Source organism: Theropithecus gelada, chromosome X, assembly GCF_003255815.1.
Source record: "Theropithecus gelada isolate Dixy chromosome X, Tgel_1.0, whole genome shotgun sequence".
NCBI classification, from domain to species: Eukaryota; Metazoa; Chordata; class Mammalia; order Primates; family Cercopithecidae; genus Theropithecus; species Theropithecus gelada.
In genome coordinates, this window is record NC_037689.1 from 43,638,743 (window position 1) to 43,653,470 (window position 14,728).

General features: G+C 39.9%; 1 protein-coding gene across 2 annotated transcripts in view; it reads left to right on the forward strand.

Moving 5' to 3' along the window:
* The window catches only part of MBTPS2 (membrane bound transcription factor peptidase, site 2), a 46,260-nt gene that overhangs the window by 14,103 nt on the left and 17,429 nt on the right, over positions 1 to 14,728 (forward strand). The window contains exons 5-6 of one of the 2 annotated variants that reach the window (XM_025372801.1): positions 118 to 245; positions 3,709 to 4,895. In XM_025372801.1, the coding sequence (XP_025228586.1) occupies positions 118 to 245; positions 3,709 to 4,835 (1,255 nt within the window). In that variant the 3' untranslated portion in view covers positions 4,836 to 4,895. Of the gene's footprint in view, positions 1 to 117; positions 246 to 3,708; positions 4,896 to 14,728 lie in introns of those variants that run through there. The other variant, XM_025372802.1, reaches the window with a different exon arrangement.

The window sequence follows — 14,728 nt, forward strand, 5'->3', positions numbered from 1 at the left end:
TTTTTGTTTTTTAAGCAAGAATTCAAATTACAGGGAAAAGTTTTAAGATTATGTATACTATTAATTTGATAAATATAATAATATTAGTAAACTCCTTTTTCTTATGTGATTTCTTAGGGAACAAGTCCGATTTAATGGCTTTGGGATTTTTCTCTTCATTATTTATCCTGGAGCATTTGTTGATCTGTTCACCACTCATTTGCAACTTATATCACCAGTCCAGCAGCTAAGGATATTTTGTGCAGGTAACAGACTTAATTTTGTTTTAATATTCATCTGTGCTTTTAGTTTCGATTTTCTATGGTAAGTGGTTTTTGGAAAATATATCACAAATGACAATACGTTATCTTTTGGTTAATAACTTCAGTTTATAAGACCCCCTCAAAAGTAGAGGAGTAAAATAATTTACATTCCAGTTTCTTCCTTAAAACCAACTAAAAACAACATAAATTAATTTTTAAAAATTTAAAAACAGAAGAAAACTTTGTTTTGTCCACAACATGAACTCACAAACTATGAAGAATGTCAACTCAGCTGAAATAGAATGAAATTTGCATCAAATCAAGGGAGAACATGAAGAATTGACTAAGAGATAAATCAAAAGTATCCAGGAATGGAGAAGAAGGGTTATGAAAGGATGGGTAGTGAACTCTAGCACTGTCAGAGTTCAGAGAAACAGAATCCCTTGGAGATGGAACTGCAGTTCCAGCTGAGTAAAACTGACATAAGACAAATTCATCACAACCCTGCATCACTTTTAATGGAATAACTGAGGCTAAGCAAGTGTGGAATTAGAATTCTCAAACTAACAACAACAACAAAAAATTGAAGGTGGGAAAAACAAAAACAGAAAATGTAAATACTAATTTCCTCAACTTCATAGTGGAGAGGACATCTGCCTGAACTTGATAAATCAAGAAATAGAGGCTTGAGTATATCACTTAAGATTGTAAACGTAAACAAGATCTAAAAACACACATAAACTTTTCGAGTTATCACAGTGAAAGCATGAAACACAGACCAAAGAAAACAGACCCTATATCAAAAGATAAACCATGGTAATGAATTTAAGACCAAAACACATTTATTTTGTCAATAAACATAAATGAAATAAGCTCACCTACTGAAAGAAAGATGCCCTTAGTTTGTATTTAAAACATGTCTCAAATGTGTGATGTACAAAATAAATCTGTCTAAAAATTACTCAAAAATATTGAAAGTAAAATGATGAGCAGAACATAACATGCAAATGGGGACAGAAAATAGGACCAAAAGCATTATGTCAGACATTGGGGGCCATTTAACAATAATAAGGAATATAAGCCACAATGAAAATACAACATTTGTGAATCTTACTGTATCAAGTAACAAACCATCAGAGCAAAACAAAAATGGGAAAAGTATAAGAAGAAACAGAAAGGTAATAAAAAGACTCACCTTTTAATACATGGCAGATAAGTATAAAAAAGTTAGGCTAAGGTAAAAATAGGTATGTCAAACTCTATTCCATGAACACAGAAGACAATATTTTTTTTCAAATGCCCATGGGACTTAAAGTCTCAGTAAATTCCCAAGAGAAGACGAGCAAACTAAGTAAAAACTACCTGAAATTTAGAAATTTATCTTAATCACATCTTGGATCAATTTAATTCAAACCTGTGATTTCAGTAGATTTAAAAATTATGATGATGAAATCATTTTGCTGAGATAATGTTTAAAGTTTTGCTAAAAGAAAAATGCACTGCCTTAGGCAGTTATGCAATTACAAATGGAAATAGATCAGTTAAGTATTCAACCTAAGTGAGAAAAGAACTGTAAAATAATTAAGAAATGATGACATAATTAGTAAGGATATAGGCAGAAAATAATAAATTAGAAAAAACAAAACTAGATCTGTTAAATCCAAGAGCTCTTAGAAAAAAAAAAAAACAGGTCGAACAATGAGAAAAAGCACCTAAAGACAATTAGCAATCAGATTGTGGAATGACAATTGATAACAGAGAAAATAAAAACAATTATAAGTATTCTTTGCTTATCTCCACAAAAAATTTCAAAAACCTATATAAATATAAGAAAATAAATATAGCTGAAATTAACCCAAGAGGCAATCAAAAAAATCTAAATAGGCAAATAATTATAATGGGAGAAATTAAGAAAGTTGATAAAGAATGCCCTTTCTTTTGAGATGGAGTCTTGCTGTGTTGCCCAGGCTGGAGTGCAGTGGCGTGATCTAGGCTCACTGCAGCCTCCACCTCCCAGGTTGAAGCAATTCTCCTGCCTCTGCCTCCCGAGTAGCTAGGATTACAGGCACGAGCCACCACGCCCAGCTAATTTTTATATTTTTAGTAGAGACGGGTTTTGTCATGTTGGCCAGGCTGGTCTCGAACTCCTGTCCTCCTGCCTCAGCCTCCCAAAGTGCTGGGATTACAGGTGTGGGATTATTGCACCTAGCCAAGAATGCCCTTTACTATGTGGAATTCTTTCATACCTTGAATGAAAAACTTTTCTTTTAAATTCAAATTTACTATAAACTTTCCAGATCACATAGAGAAGGAAACTAAGATTTTTTTCTTAAAGCCAAATACAACACTGATTAGAACATCTGGTGAAGCACAAAACAACCTACAGACACATGACCTATCAAGAATACACTGGTGGCTGAAATCTGTTTGAATGTGATAAATATTATTTGCCACTAGGGAAAAAAAAATTCATCTCAGAAGATATTGAGACAGTCTTTAACAAAATTCAACATCCATTAATACTTTAAAAAATCCTGGCCAGGTGCGGTGGCTCACGCCTGTAATCCCAGCATTTTGGGAGGCCGAGGCGGGTGGATCACAAGGTCAGGACATCCAAGACCATTCTGGCTAACACGGTGAAACCCCATCTCTACTAAAAATATGGAAGAAAAAAAAAAAAAAAAAAAAGCCGGGTGTGGTGGCGGGCGACTGTAATCCCAGCTACTCTGGAGACTGAAACAGGAGAATCGCTCGAACCCAGGAGGCGGAGGTTGCAGTGAGCCAAGATCGCACGCCACTGCACTCCAGCCTGGGCGACAGAGCGAGACTCCGTCTCCAAAAATAAAAAATCCTTAGTAAAAGTAGGAATAGCTGCATACATCATAATAGCACAAAACTTAGCACTCCTATTAAAGGACAAGACAAATTCTACTGTCAACTATTACTGATACTAAATGTCGTGTTAGTGCAATTAAATAAGAAAAGCATAAAAGGAGTAGGCTTTTTTGGCAGATACTGTTATATGGGATGGAAAGGAGGGGAAGACATGAAAATCAACTGAAATGAAATACATAAAAAATCAGTAAAGAGCCTGTTTACGAAATATTCGAAAAACAATACCTGGGCGGGGCTGCAGGGCGGCGCACGTGAGTACGTGGGCATGTGCGTGGGTACGCGGGCATGTGCGTGTGTACGTGGGCACGTGCACGTGGGCACGTGCACGTGCTTTTGGGGCCGCCAGACGCGCCAGCTGCCTAGGCGCATGCGTCTGGTATCCCAGAAGCGCCTGCGCCTTCCGCCTCAGCCGCTCGTGCTTTCTTCAGGCTCGCGCCTTCCCCAGACTGGGCGCCTTTCTCTGCAGCTCGCGCCTTTCTCTGCGCTCCGGCCTTTCTCTGCAGCTCCCACCTCACTCCCCTCAGCGTTCTTTTTCCCACGGTCTTCCTGTTGCTGCTAACCTAACTCTCAGCCATGGCCTCCAACGAAGATTTCTACATTACACAAGACCCGGAGATCCCGGCAGATATTGTGGGGCTCCAGGACATCCATGTGGAGCCCCTTCCTATGGTGGACATTCCGATGGAAAGCATCCAGTACGAGGATGTCGATGGCAATTGGATCTATGGTGGCCACAACCATCCTCCTCTGATCGCGCTGCAGCCGCTCTTCATGAACACGGGCTACGGCGACCACGACCAGGAAATGCTCATGGTGCAGACACAAGAGGAAGTGGTGGGCTATTACGGCTCAGACAACCTGCTAGGCAACGACTTGGAGGACCAGTTGGCCATCCCGGATAGCACTGAAGACGAGCACTTCCAGCTGACCCTGGCCTCTCTGTCAGCCTCGGCGGCATCGACATCAACCCAGAGCCGCAGCAAAAAGCGCAGCAAAAAGCCCAGCAAAACGCCCAGCAGCAAGAGTGCCACCAGCGCCGAGGCCACGCCGGCGGGCAGCAGCTCCAACGAGGGCAGGAGGAAGTGGGAGCAGAAGCAAGTGCAGATCAAAACGCTCGAGGGTGAGTTTTCCGTGACTGTGTGGTCCCCTAACGATAACAGTGACCAAGGGGCAGTGGGCGAAGGCCAGGCTGAAAACCCCCCTGATTATTCCGAGTACTTGAAAGGGAAGAAACTTCCTCCTGAGGGATTACCAGGCGTTGATCTCTCAGATCCTAAACAGCTGGCAGAATTTACTAAAATGAAGCCCAAAAGGTCCAAAGGAGAACTTCCCAAAACAGTCCCTTGCTCTCATAGTGGCTGCGAAAAGATGTTCAGGGATTACGCCGCCATGAGAAAACATCTCCACATCCACGGGCCCAGAGTCCACGTATGTGCAGAATGTGGCAAAGCTTTCATTGAGAGCTCAAAGCTGAAACGACACCACCTGGTTCACACCGGCGAGAAGCCCTTCCAGTGCACATTCGAAGGCTGCGGGAAACGCTTTTCCCTTGATTTCAATTTGCGCACACACTTGCGCATCCACACCGGCGATAAGCCCTTCGTGTGCCCCTTCGATATCTGCAATAGGAAGTTCGCTCAGTCAACCAACCTGAAAACCCACATCTTAACCCATGTGAAGAGCAAAAACAGCCCGTGAAAAGGAGAAGACCCCTCTCAGACTTGGGAAGTATCTTCCAGGACTGCGGTAGGGAATAAATATGCCTCTCAAAGCTTTGTATGTTGTTTCTAAGAGTTTTAAAAAACTGAATCCTACACATCTAAAGTTCGTGTTTTGTTAGAGTAGTAGAAGTACAATTTAAAAGTTTTTTTAAAAGTAAACCTTGACGTAAGATAATAGTGCTAAGATGCCATAGCTTGTTCTGTAACAGCGTTTTTGTAAAGTTTGGTCCCAACAGGAGAAAAGTTCGTAGACTTCACATCAAGAGACGGTTCTTACAAACTGTTTAAAATGGGACTTTTCACATTCTTAGAAATAGGAAGTTCATTTATTGTTTAAAATGCTTTTTAAAAACTTGTAAAAAATTCAAAATGTTCATGTTTATACTTTTAGGAATATGCTTAATAAGTCTATGTATGGTTTTTCTGGAGGTTGATAACTTTGGGAAAGATTTACTTTAAAAGAGTGAACAATTATATGCATACGCGAAGTATTTTCCTGCTTAAAAAAGTTATATCGGTGCTATTTGTTTTAATTTTGGTTGTATTCTTGGATGTTAACACATCTTGCATTTTAGCTGTATTAGGTTATGTAGTATTGATATTAGGTGATTTAATAGTACTAGTTTAAACCTATTTTAGTCATTTTATTTTCCCCAAAATACTACCAGATGCTGTTTAGTGTAATTTCTCTGCCTTTTCAGTTAAAGCAGTGCTCAGTTGTAGAATATATTGTGTGTATGTTGACTTTAACACTTAAGAAGTACATTCTGTGTGATAGAAAAAGCAACTTCTTTCTAAAGAAGGAAGAAAGTAATTTGCCTATATCAATACAGAAGCTAGAACTAAAGGAAAGGGGGAGGGTGCTACTGGCATCTGGTGGGTGGAGGGAGATCAGGAATGCCACTAAACATCCTACAATGCACAGACAGCCCCACAAAACAAATAATTATGTGGCCAAAATGCCAATAGTGTCTGGTGCAGGGGCTCACACCGTAATCTCAACACTTTGGGAGGCCGAGGTGGGTGGATCGCTTGAGCTCAGGAGTTGAACATCAGCCTGAGCAACATGGCAAAACCCGGTCTCTACCAAAAATACAAAAATTAGCTGAGTGTGGGGCACACACCTGTGGTCCTAGCTACTCAGGAGGCTGAGATGGGAGGATCACTGGAGCTGGAGTAGTTGAGGCTGCGGTGAGCCGTGATCGAGCCACTGCACTCCAGCCTGGGTGACAGAGTAAGACCTTGTCTCAAAAAACGGGGGGTGGCAGGGGGACTGGGCATGGGGCTCCTGCCTGTAATCCCAGCACTTTGAGAGACTGAGGCAGGTGGATCACTTAAGGTCAGGAGTTCAAGACCAGCCTGTCCAACATGGTGAAACCACCCCCCGGCTACTAAAAATACAAAAATTAGCTATAGACTTCACATCAAGAGACGGTTCTTACAAACTGTGTTTAAAATGGGACTTTTCACATTCTTAGAAATAGGATGTTCATTTATTGTTTATAATGTTTTTTAAAAAATTGTAAAAAAATTCAAAATGTTCATGTTTATACTTTTAGGAATATGCATAAGTCTATGTATGGTTTTTCTGGAGGTTGATAACTGGGAAAGATTTACTTTAGAAGAGTGAACAATTATATGCATACGCGAAGTATTTTCCTGCTTTAAAAAAGTTATATCGGTGCTATTTGTTTTAATTTTGGTTGTATTCTTGGATGTTAACACATCTTGCGTTTTAGCTGTATTAGGTTATGTAGTATTGATATTAGGTGATTAACAGTACTAGTTTAAACCTATTTTAGTCATTTTATTTTCCCCAAAATACTACCAGATGCTGTTGTTTAGTGTAATTTCTTTGCCTGTTCAGTTAAAGTAGTGCTCAGTTGTAGAATATATTGTGTATATGTTGACTTTAACACTTAAGAAGTACATCTTGTGTAATAGAAAAAGCAAAATAAAATACCTCTTCTAAAGAAGGAAGAAAGTAGTTTGCTTGTATCAATATAGAAGCTAGAACTAAAGGAAAGGGGGAGGGTGCTACTGGCATCTGGTGGGTGGAGGGAGATCAGGAATGCCACTAAACATCCTACAATGCACAGACAGCCCCACAAAACAAATAATTATGTGGCCAAAATGCCAATAGTGCTGGGTACCAAGGGCTTACACCTATAATCTCAACACTTTGGGAGGCCGAGGTGGGTGGATCGCTTGAGCTCAGGAGTTGAACATCAGCCTGGGCAACATGGCAAAATCCGGTCCCTACCAAAAATACAAAAATTCGCTGAGTGTGGGGTGCACACCTGTGGTCCTAGCTACTCAGGAGGCTGAGATGGTAGGATCACTGAAGCTGGGGAAGTTGAGGCTGTGGTGAGCTGTGATTGGGCCACTGCACTCCAGCCTGGGTGACAGAGTAAGACCTTGTCTCAAAAAAAAAAGGGGGTGGCGGGGGGGCGGGCATGGGGCTCCTGCCTGTAATCCCAGCACTTTGTGAGGCTGAGGCGGGTGGATCACTTAAGGTCAGGAGTTCAAGACCAGCCTGTCCAACATGGTGAAACCACTCCCCAGCTACTAAAAATACAAAAATTAGCCAGAGGTGCTGGCATTACCCCTGTAATTCCAGCTACTTGGGAGGCTGAGGCAGGAAAATCGCTTGAACCCAGGAGGCGGAGGTTACAGTGAGTTGAGAGAATGCCACTGCACTCCAGCCTGGGTGACAGAGTGAGACTCTGTCTCAAAAAAAATAAAATAAATGCCAATAGTGTCCCTGTTAAGAAATCCTGCTGTAGAAAAAGTAAGAGTTTATAACAAAGATTCCAGAGTTTTGCAGTACTTATAAACAAATCATTAATGGACAAGAGGTTGTTTAGATGAAGGAAATGTGTATGCTCCACCACCCTCATTGCCATTTAACCAGCATGGGTAAATACAGAATCAGAGGGGTGATATGGTACTAGCTACATGCCTGACGAGATAAGAGACTAGGCAGATAGTCAAGGAATCAGTGCTGCTGAGTGTCCCGGCTTTTATTCATTTGTTCATGTCTGGTTTCTGTGACTAGCAACTGGGCTGGGGTTGGGGAATTCATAGTGGTATCCTGAATTAGTTTCCCCAGAGTAAATTCCTGCGCATCAAAGGATTAGGTTTTTTTGTTTTGTTTCATTTTAATTTTGTTAAGGAAGCTATGAAAGCAGTACAAGAAAACACATGTGAATATCTTTTATAATCTTGAAGTGGAAAAGCCTTAGTACAAGAAACTATTTGACCACACAAAAATTTAAAGTATCTCTACAGGCAAAATGACAAACCACACCAAACAACAAACTGGGAGGATAAAATTATAATACCTGTTACAAAGGACCAAATTCCTCAATGTATAGATTTTAAATAATAGCATATATGAATCAGTAAATTAATAAGACAACTCAGTCAAAAAATGGCAATGAATAGAAATAAGTAGCTGTCAAGAAAATGGGCTTTAATTTTTCACCCAGAAGACTGGCAAAGAGTAAAATTATGATAGCATCCAGTCTCATTCAGAGAGTGGAAAAATGTCAATTATGAGAGTATAAATTAATGCAATAATGGAAACTCATTGGAGGTCAACTTTACTGTTCATATTTTTTGACCCAACATTTCCATTTCTAGGTAATTTTTCATAACCTTGTAGATGCATACTTAACTGGACGCCTAACATTATAAACAAAGCTGTATATTTCAGTATTATATGAAAAGGTTAAAACACCCTAAGTGATTAATAGTAGGAAACCTTATAAATAAATTGATATGTTCATAAAATGGATTACTCTGTAGCAGATATAATGGGATTGATATGTATAAACAGATATGGGAAAATGTCAAAAATATATAAATTAAAAAGCAAATAGGTTGTGATGGCTCACACCTGTAATCCCAAATTTTAGGAGGCTGAGGTGGAAGGATCGCTTCAGGAGTTCAAGGCTGCCATGAGCTGTGATCATAGCACTGCACTCCAACCGGGGCAATAGAGCGAGACTGTCTTTTTTTTGTTTTTTTTTAAAGACACACGAAAAAGCAAAATATAGTATAATAATTTGATACCATTGGTGTTTTAAATGATATGTCTGTATATAATAGAAAAGATTATTTACCCAATAAGTCCTAGACCATACTTTGTCTGGCTATTTCTGGAATTTAACAATTTATAACACTTTAAAAATTTAAAAAGGAGCATTTTACAATGTGAATACATGACTTGGAACATGTGTTAGCTAGGTATTTCTCTGCTCTAATAACTAAAACTAAATGGCATAAACTCTCAAAACATTCCAAATATAAGTAGTTCAGTGTAGATCGGGTAACTCTGTGATTTGGGGACACAGGTTCTGTCTTGTTAGCTCTGCTATTCCCAGCAGGCAGCTTGTGTCGTGGACCTAAATCCAGCTCCATCATAGCTACATTACAGCCCACAGGCCAGGGTTGTCTCCATCACATCCTGGTGCTAGTAGTGCCCATACCCCGCCCCATAAGAAAAACTGCAATAGGAAAAGGGAAGACTAGGTATGGGGTAAGGGATTATCTAGTGGCGTGTTAAGTGAATGTTTAACATCTGGCTCTGCAGGGCTGAGGTAGGGAGCTCTGATGGTAGCATTTGCTGGTTTCTGTGGTGTAAATACTCGCATCATGGTCAGTTTCAAGCTGCAAACCTACACTTCCTGAAGGAGGAATTAGGGAGAAGTGCACAGTTAGCTCCGGCAAGCTTGTAGGAACAGGCTTCAGGGAACCACTGGGTTCATATAACCATATCTGCCATAGGATGGGATATAAGATGCTAAGGGGAAAAAAGAGTTTAAAAAATATAGGCCTGGTGCGGTGGCTCACGTAAGCCTGTAATCCCAGCACTTTGGGAGGCCGAGGCGGGCAGATCACGAGGTCAGGAGATGGAGACCATCCTGGCTAACACGGCGAAACCCCCCCGTCTCTACTAAAAATACAAAAAAATTAGCCGGGCGTGGTGGCGGGCACCTGCAGTCCCAGCTACTCGGGAGGCTGAGGCAGGAGAATGGCGTGAACCCGGGAGGCAGAGCTTGCAGTGAGCAGAGATTGCGCCACTGCGCTCCAGCCTGGGCGACAGAGCGAGACTCTGTCTCAAAAACAAAAAACGTATATATAAAACCCGGTGGGCGCGGTGGCTCACGCCTGTAATCCCAGCACTTTGGGAGGTGGAGGCGGGAGGATGACTTGAGCTCAGGAGTTCAAGACCAGCCTAAGCAAAATGGTGAAACCCCTGTCTCTAGGGGGAAAAAAAAAAACAAAAAAACCCGTATTAAAAAGCTAGCCGAGCATGGTGGCACGCGCCTGTAGTCCCAGTTACTTAGGACACTGAGGCAGGAGTGTTGCTTGAGCCCAGGAGGTGGACGTTTCAGTGAGCCGAGATCTCGCCGTTGCACTGCAGCCTGGGCGACAGTGAGACTGTCTCAAAAAAAAAAAAATAATTAATAAATTAAAAAAATTTTAAAAAACTATAAAACTGTCTTGAAAAAGTTATTAGAAAACTTGCTGCTTTGTACTCTTAAATAAATTATTAAAATTATTACACATGTATACTCATATACATGCTGATGTGGGCAGAGAAAATCTGGAGTAATGGAAAATGATAACAGTATGTTTACTCTGAGTCCTGGGGCTGGTGGTTGAGAAATGGTATTTGGGAAAGATGACTATTACTTCTCTATTGTTTGGAATTTTTATAATCAGCATGTATTTTTTAGTAATTTTTTAAAAGCCAATTGAACATTTTTAAATTAATTTCATATTAGGGTTAAAATGTACTGAGACTTGTTTTTCCTTAAAATTGGCACTTAATGTCCAAAACTAAGACTAAAGAAGGTTATATATCCCCACCAATAATTGGATCCACACACCTCTTTCAGAGCTTATTAAATGGTATAGAACTAACTAGTCCTCCTATCCCAAACATCACCTAGCCCAGTAACTTCTCATTCTCAGTTGTGAGTTGTCAGCCTAGTAGATAACAGAACAGCTTTGTCCTGCCATCTTTCCCAGGCAAGGGGGCAAGGTTAGGGGTGGGGAGGAGATGCTTATCTTGCCCTGAATTCAAGACAGGACAAATTCAAAGATCTGGAATTGTCTGTAAGAAGAAGAGTTTAGTATCTTATTCCCTGCTAAATGTTTGCTGAGCTGTGAGCTCACCTTGGTGCAGCCATCAAAGTGGAAGACAACATGGGAAACCTGTGTGTTCCCCAAAGTTTAGGGATGTACAGAAATTATGTATTTAGAGTAAGAGAGAAATACATGTATACCCTCTGCCTACTTTATTAGTTTTAAACTTAGGAATATAGCTTCATTGCTTCTAAAATGACTTCCCACTTCCATGTAAAAAGTCCAGAGTGTCATTTAAATCTAGTTTTTTGTTTTGTTTTATTTTTTGTTTTTATTTGTTTGTTTGTTTGAGATGGAGTTTTGCTCTTGATGCCCAGGCTGGAGTACAATGGCACGATCTTGGCTCACTGCAACCTCCGCCTCCCGGGTTCAAGCGATTCTCCTGCCTCAGCCTCCAAAGTAGCTGGGATTACAGGCGCCTGCCACCACGCCCAGCTAATTTTTTATATTTTAGTAGAGATGGGGTTTCATCACGTTGGCCAGGCTGGTCTCGAACTCCTGACCTCAGGTGATCCACCCACCTCAGCCTCCCAATAAATCTAATTTTATAATGCTACTTTTTTAGCATAGGTAGGCCAGGTGCAGTGACTCATGCCTGTAATCCCAACACTTTGGGAGGCTGACGTGGGCAGGTCACTTGAGCTCAGAAGTTTCAGACCAGCCTGGGCAACATGGCAAGATTCCATCTCTACTAAAAATACAAAAAATTAGCCAAGCATGGTGGTGCACGCCTGTGGTCCCAGCTATTCAGGAGGCTGAGGTGGGAGGACAGCTTGAGCCTGGGGAACAGAGGTTGCAGTGAGCCGAGATTGCACCACTGCACTCCAGCTAGATGACAGAGTGAGAACCCTGTCTCAAAAATAAAATAAGTTGCATATGTAATAGGTTTTTTTTCTTTCTTTCTTTTTCTTTTTTTTTCTGAGATATGATATCGCCCTGTCACCCAGGCTGGAGGGCAGTGGTATAATCACGGCTCACTACAGCCTCGACCTCCTGGTTTCAAGTGATCATCCCACTTCTCAGTCTCCCAAGTAGCTGACACCACAGGCGTACACCACCACACCCAGCTAATTTTTGTATTTTCTGTAGAGAGGCGAGTCTTGCCATGTTGCCCAGGCTGGTCTTGAACTCCTGGGTTCAAGAGATCCACCCACCTCGGTCTCCCAGAGTGCTGGGATTACAGGCATGAGCTAGAGCTACCACACCGGGCTATTTCTTTCTTTCTTTCTTTTTTAATAAAAAAATAACAATGAAATGCATACTGATTTTGAAAAGAAAAAGTCACTGAACATCTGTCTGAAATTTGGTGGGGAAAAAAGAGAGATGAGATGAGATATTTCCTGAGCACCTGTCTGAAATTTGGTGGGGAAAAAAGAGAGATGAGATGAGATACTTCCTGAGCACATTGTAAATGAAGGTGTTTTAATTTTGAATTATGGTATAAAGAATTTTTAGAAGAGGGATTAAACAATACCTGCTATCTGGTCCCAAGTGAAGAGTAGATTGCTTAAAAAAAAAAAAAAAATTATCTGTGCTTTGTTGCTATAAGTTCCTTTAAATAGTGGAAGTAAAATTTGACCATTCTGGTTCCATACTTAAATGTTTTAAAATCCTTCTTAAATATTGAAAACCCTGTTCTTATTTGTATAAACCAGTCGTAAGTTTATTTGAGGGCAAAGTAAAAAACACTGGTGACTATAAAAATGATGCTGTGATTAGAGTAAGCTGGAATTTAAACTTAGAACACAGTGTAAGCCTTGCCAAATTGATAGTTTACATTCTTTCAGCTATAACTATTGTGGATTATTCAAGGAATAATAAGTTGTTATTTTACCTATTCAGTCATCTGGTGACCTGTAAATCATTTCTGTGTGTTTAGAGAATTAAGGTAGTTGGTTTTTTTATTGTTATTATTATTTGCAAACCACACTAAGTATAAGTAGGGCTTGATTGGGGTAATCCTTAGCCCCTGCTTAGTAATAATCACCAGCTTCAAGTCTATGTGTACCTTGCTGCCTTGATCACAACTATAGATTTTCTTCTCCTTTGAACCATGAATTTTTTTTTTTTTTTTTTTTTTTTTTTTTTGAGACAGAGTATCTCTGTGTCACCCAGGCTGGTCTCAAACTCTTGGTCTCAAGTGATCTGCCCACCTCGGCTTCCCAAAATGCTGGGATTATAGGCAGGAGCCATGCCCAGCCCCATGATATTTTTAAACCCTGAGTCACCCATATTCTGATTTTTCTACTGTTGCCCCAGTCTCACTGCTTAGTATATAAACCAGAATAAAATTTGTCCTCAATTCCATCTAAGCCCTACTGTTGCTTGGCTATTCTTTTATTAAAATGATGAAGAAAGCAAAAGAAGGCATTCCATCACAACTATTCAGAAGTGTTCTAGAAGTTATAGTCATTGCTCTAAGATCAAACAGGAGGGAAAAGATGAGGTATGAATGTTGGAGGAGATAAATGATTATTATTAGCAAATAATGGAAAATCCAAGAGAATAAAGACTAAGACATCCTAAATGGAAAGTTCAGTTTGCTGGTTGATTAGAAAGTAAATATACAAAAATAAATGTAGTGTTCCTGTATATCTGAAAGAAATAGATCATGTAATAGGAAGAAAAGATCTCATTCAGAAAGTAATGTGACATATAAAAAAATTAAAAACTAACATTTTTAAAGAAGTATGCAGGGCCTATATAGAGAAACTACAAATCTGTACTGAGAGATGTAGAAGATTTCAGTAAACAGAGATGTCATGTTCCTATGTCAGAAATGTAAAAGTGTGGATTTACCCCTAGTTATTGCAGTCATTGTAGTGACATTATAAATCCTAATGTGGGCCAGGTATAGTGGCTCATACCTGTAATCCTAGAGCTTTGGGAGGCCGAGGTGGGCAGATCACTTGAGGTCAGGAGTTCAAAACCAGCCTAGCCAACATAGTGAAACCCTGTCTCTACTAAAAATACAAAAAAATTAGCCGGGTGTGGTGGTGGGCGCCTGTAATCCCAGCTACTTGGGAGGCTGAGGCAGGCGAATCGCTTGAACCCAGGAGGCTGAGGTTGCAGTGAGCTGAGATCTCACCACTAGGCAACAGAGTGAGACTCTGTCTCAAAAAAAAAAAAGAAGAAAGAAAGAAAGAAAGAAAAAAATCCTAATTTGAATAATATTTGGTGGTTGTCAAAATGATTCTCAAACTTGTTGGAAAGGATAAAGGGAGAATAACCAAAATAAACAAATTGAAAGTATTTATTTACTAAATACTGAAATATTACTACCAGCAACAGCTTTATTGTCGCTGGAATAGTGGAAAAGAATGGAAAATCCAGAAGCAAGCCAAAGAATAGATGAAAATGTAGTGTAAATTAAAAGTTGCATTTAATTTAGTAGGGAAAGGATGCACTGCTCAGTAATTATTAGCTAAACATTTGAATAAAATTAGTTATATGTATCAGTCACACCATACACAAAAATAAATTGCAAATGGTAAAAGATTTAAATATAAAAATCACACACATACACAAAAATGAATTCCAAATGGTAAGAGATTTAAATGTAAAAATAAAACTGTTTAAACCATCCTTCCCCACAAAAGGAGTGATTACTTACATAATGTTAGGAGTGAGAAAGTCTTCCTTTGCACAGCTGCAAAGGTTGAATATACAATGGAAAAGATTCGTGAATTTGACTACCTAAATTTTAGGGGG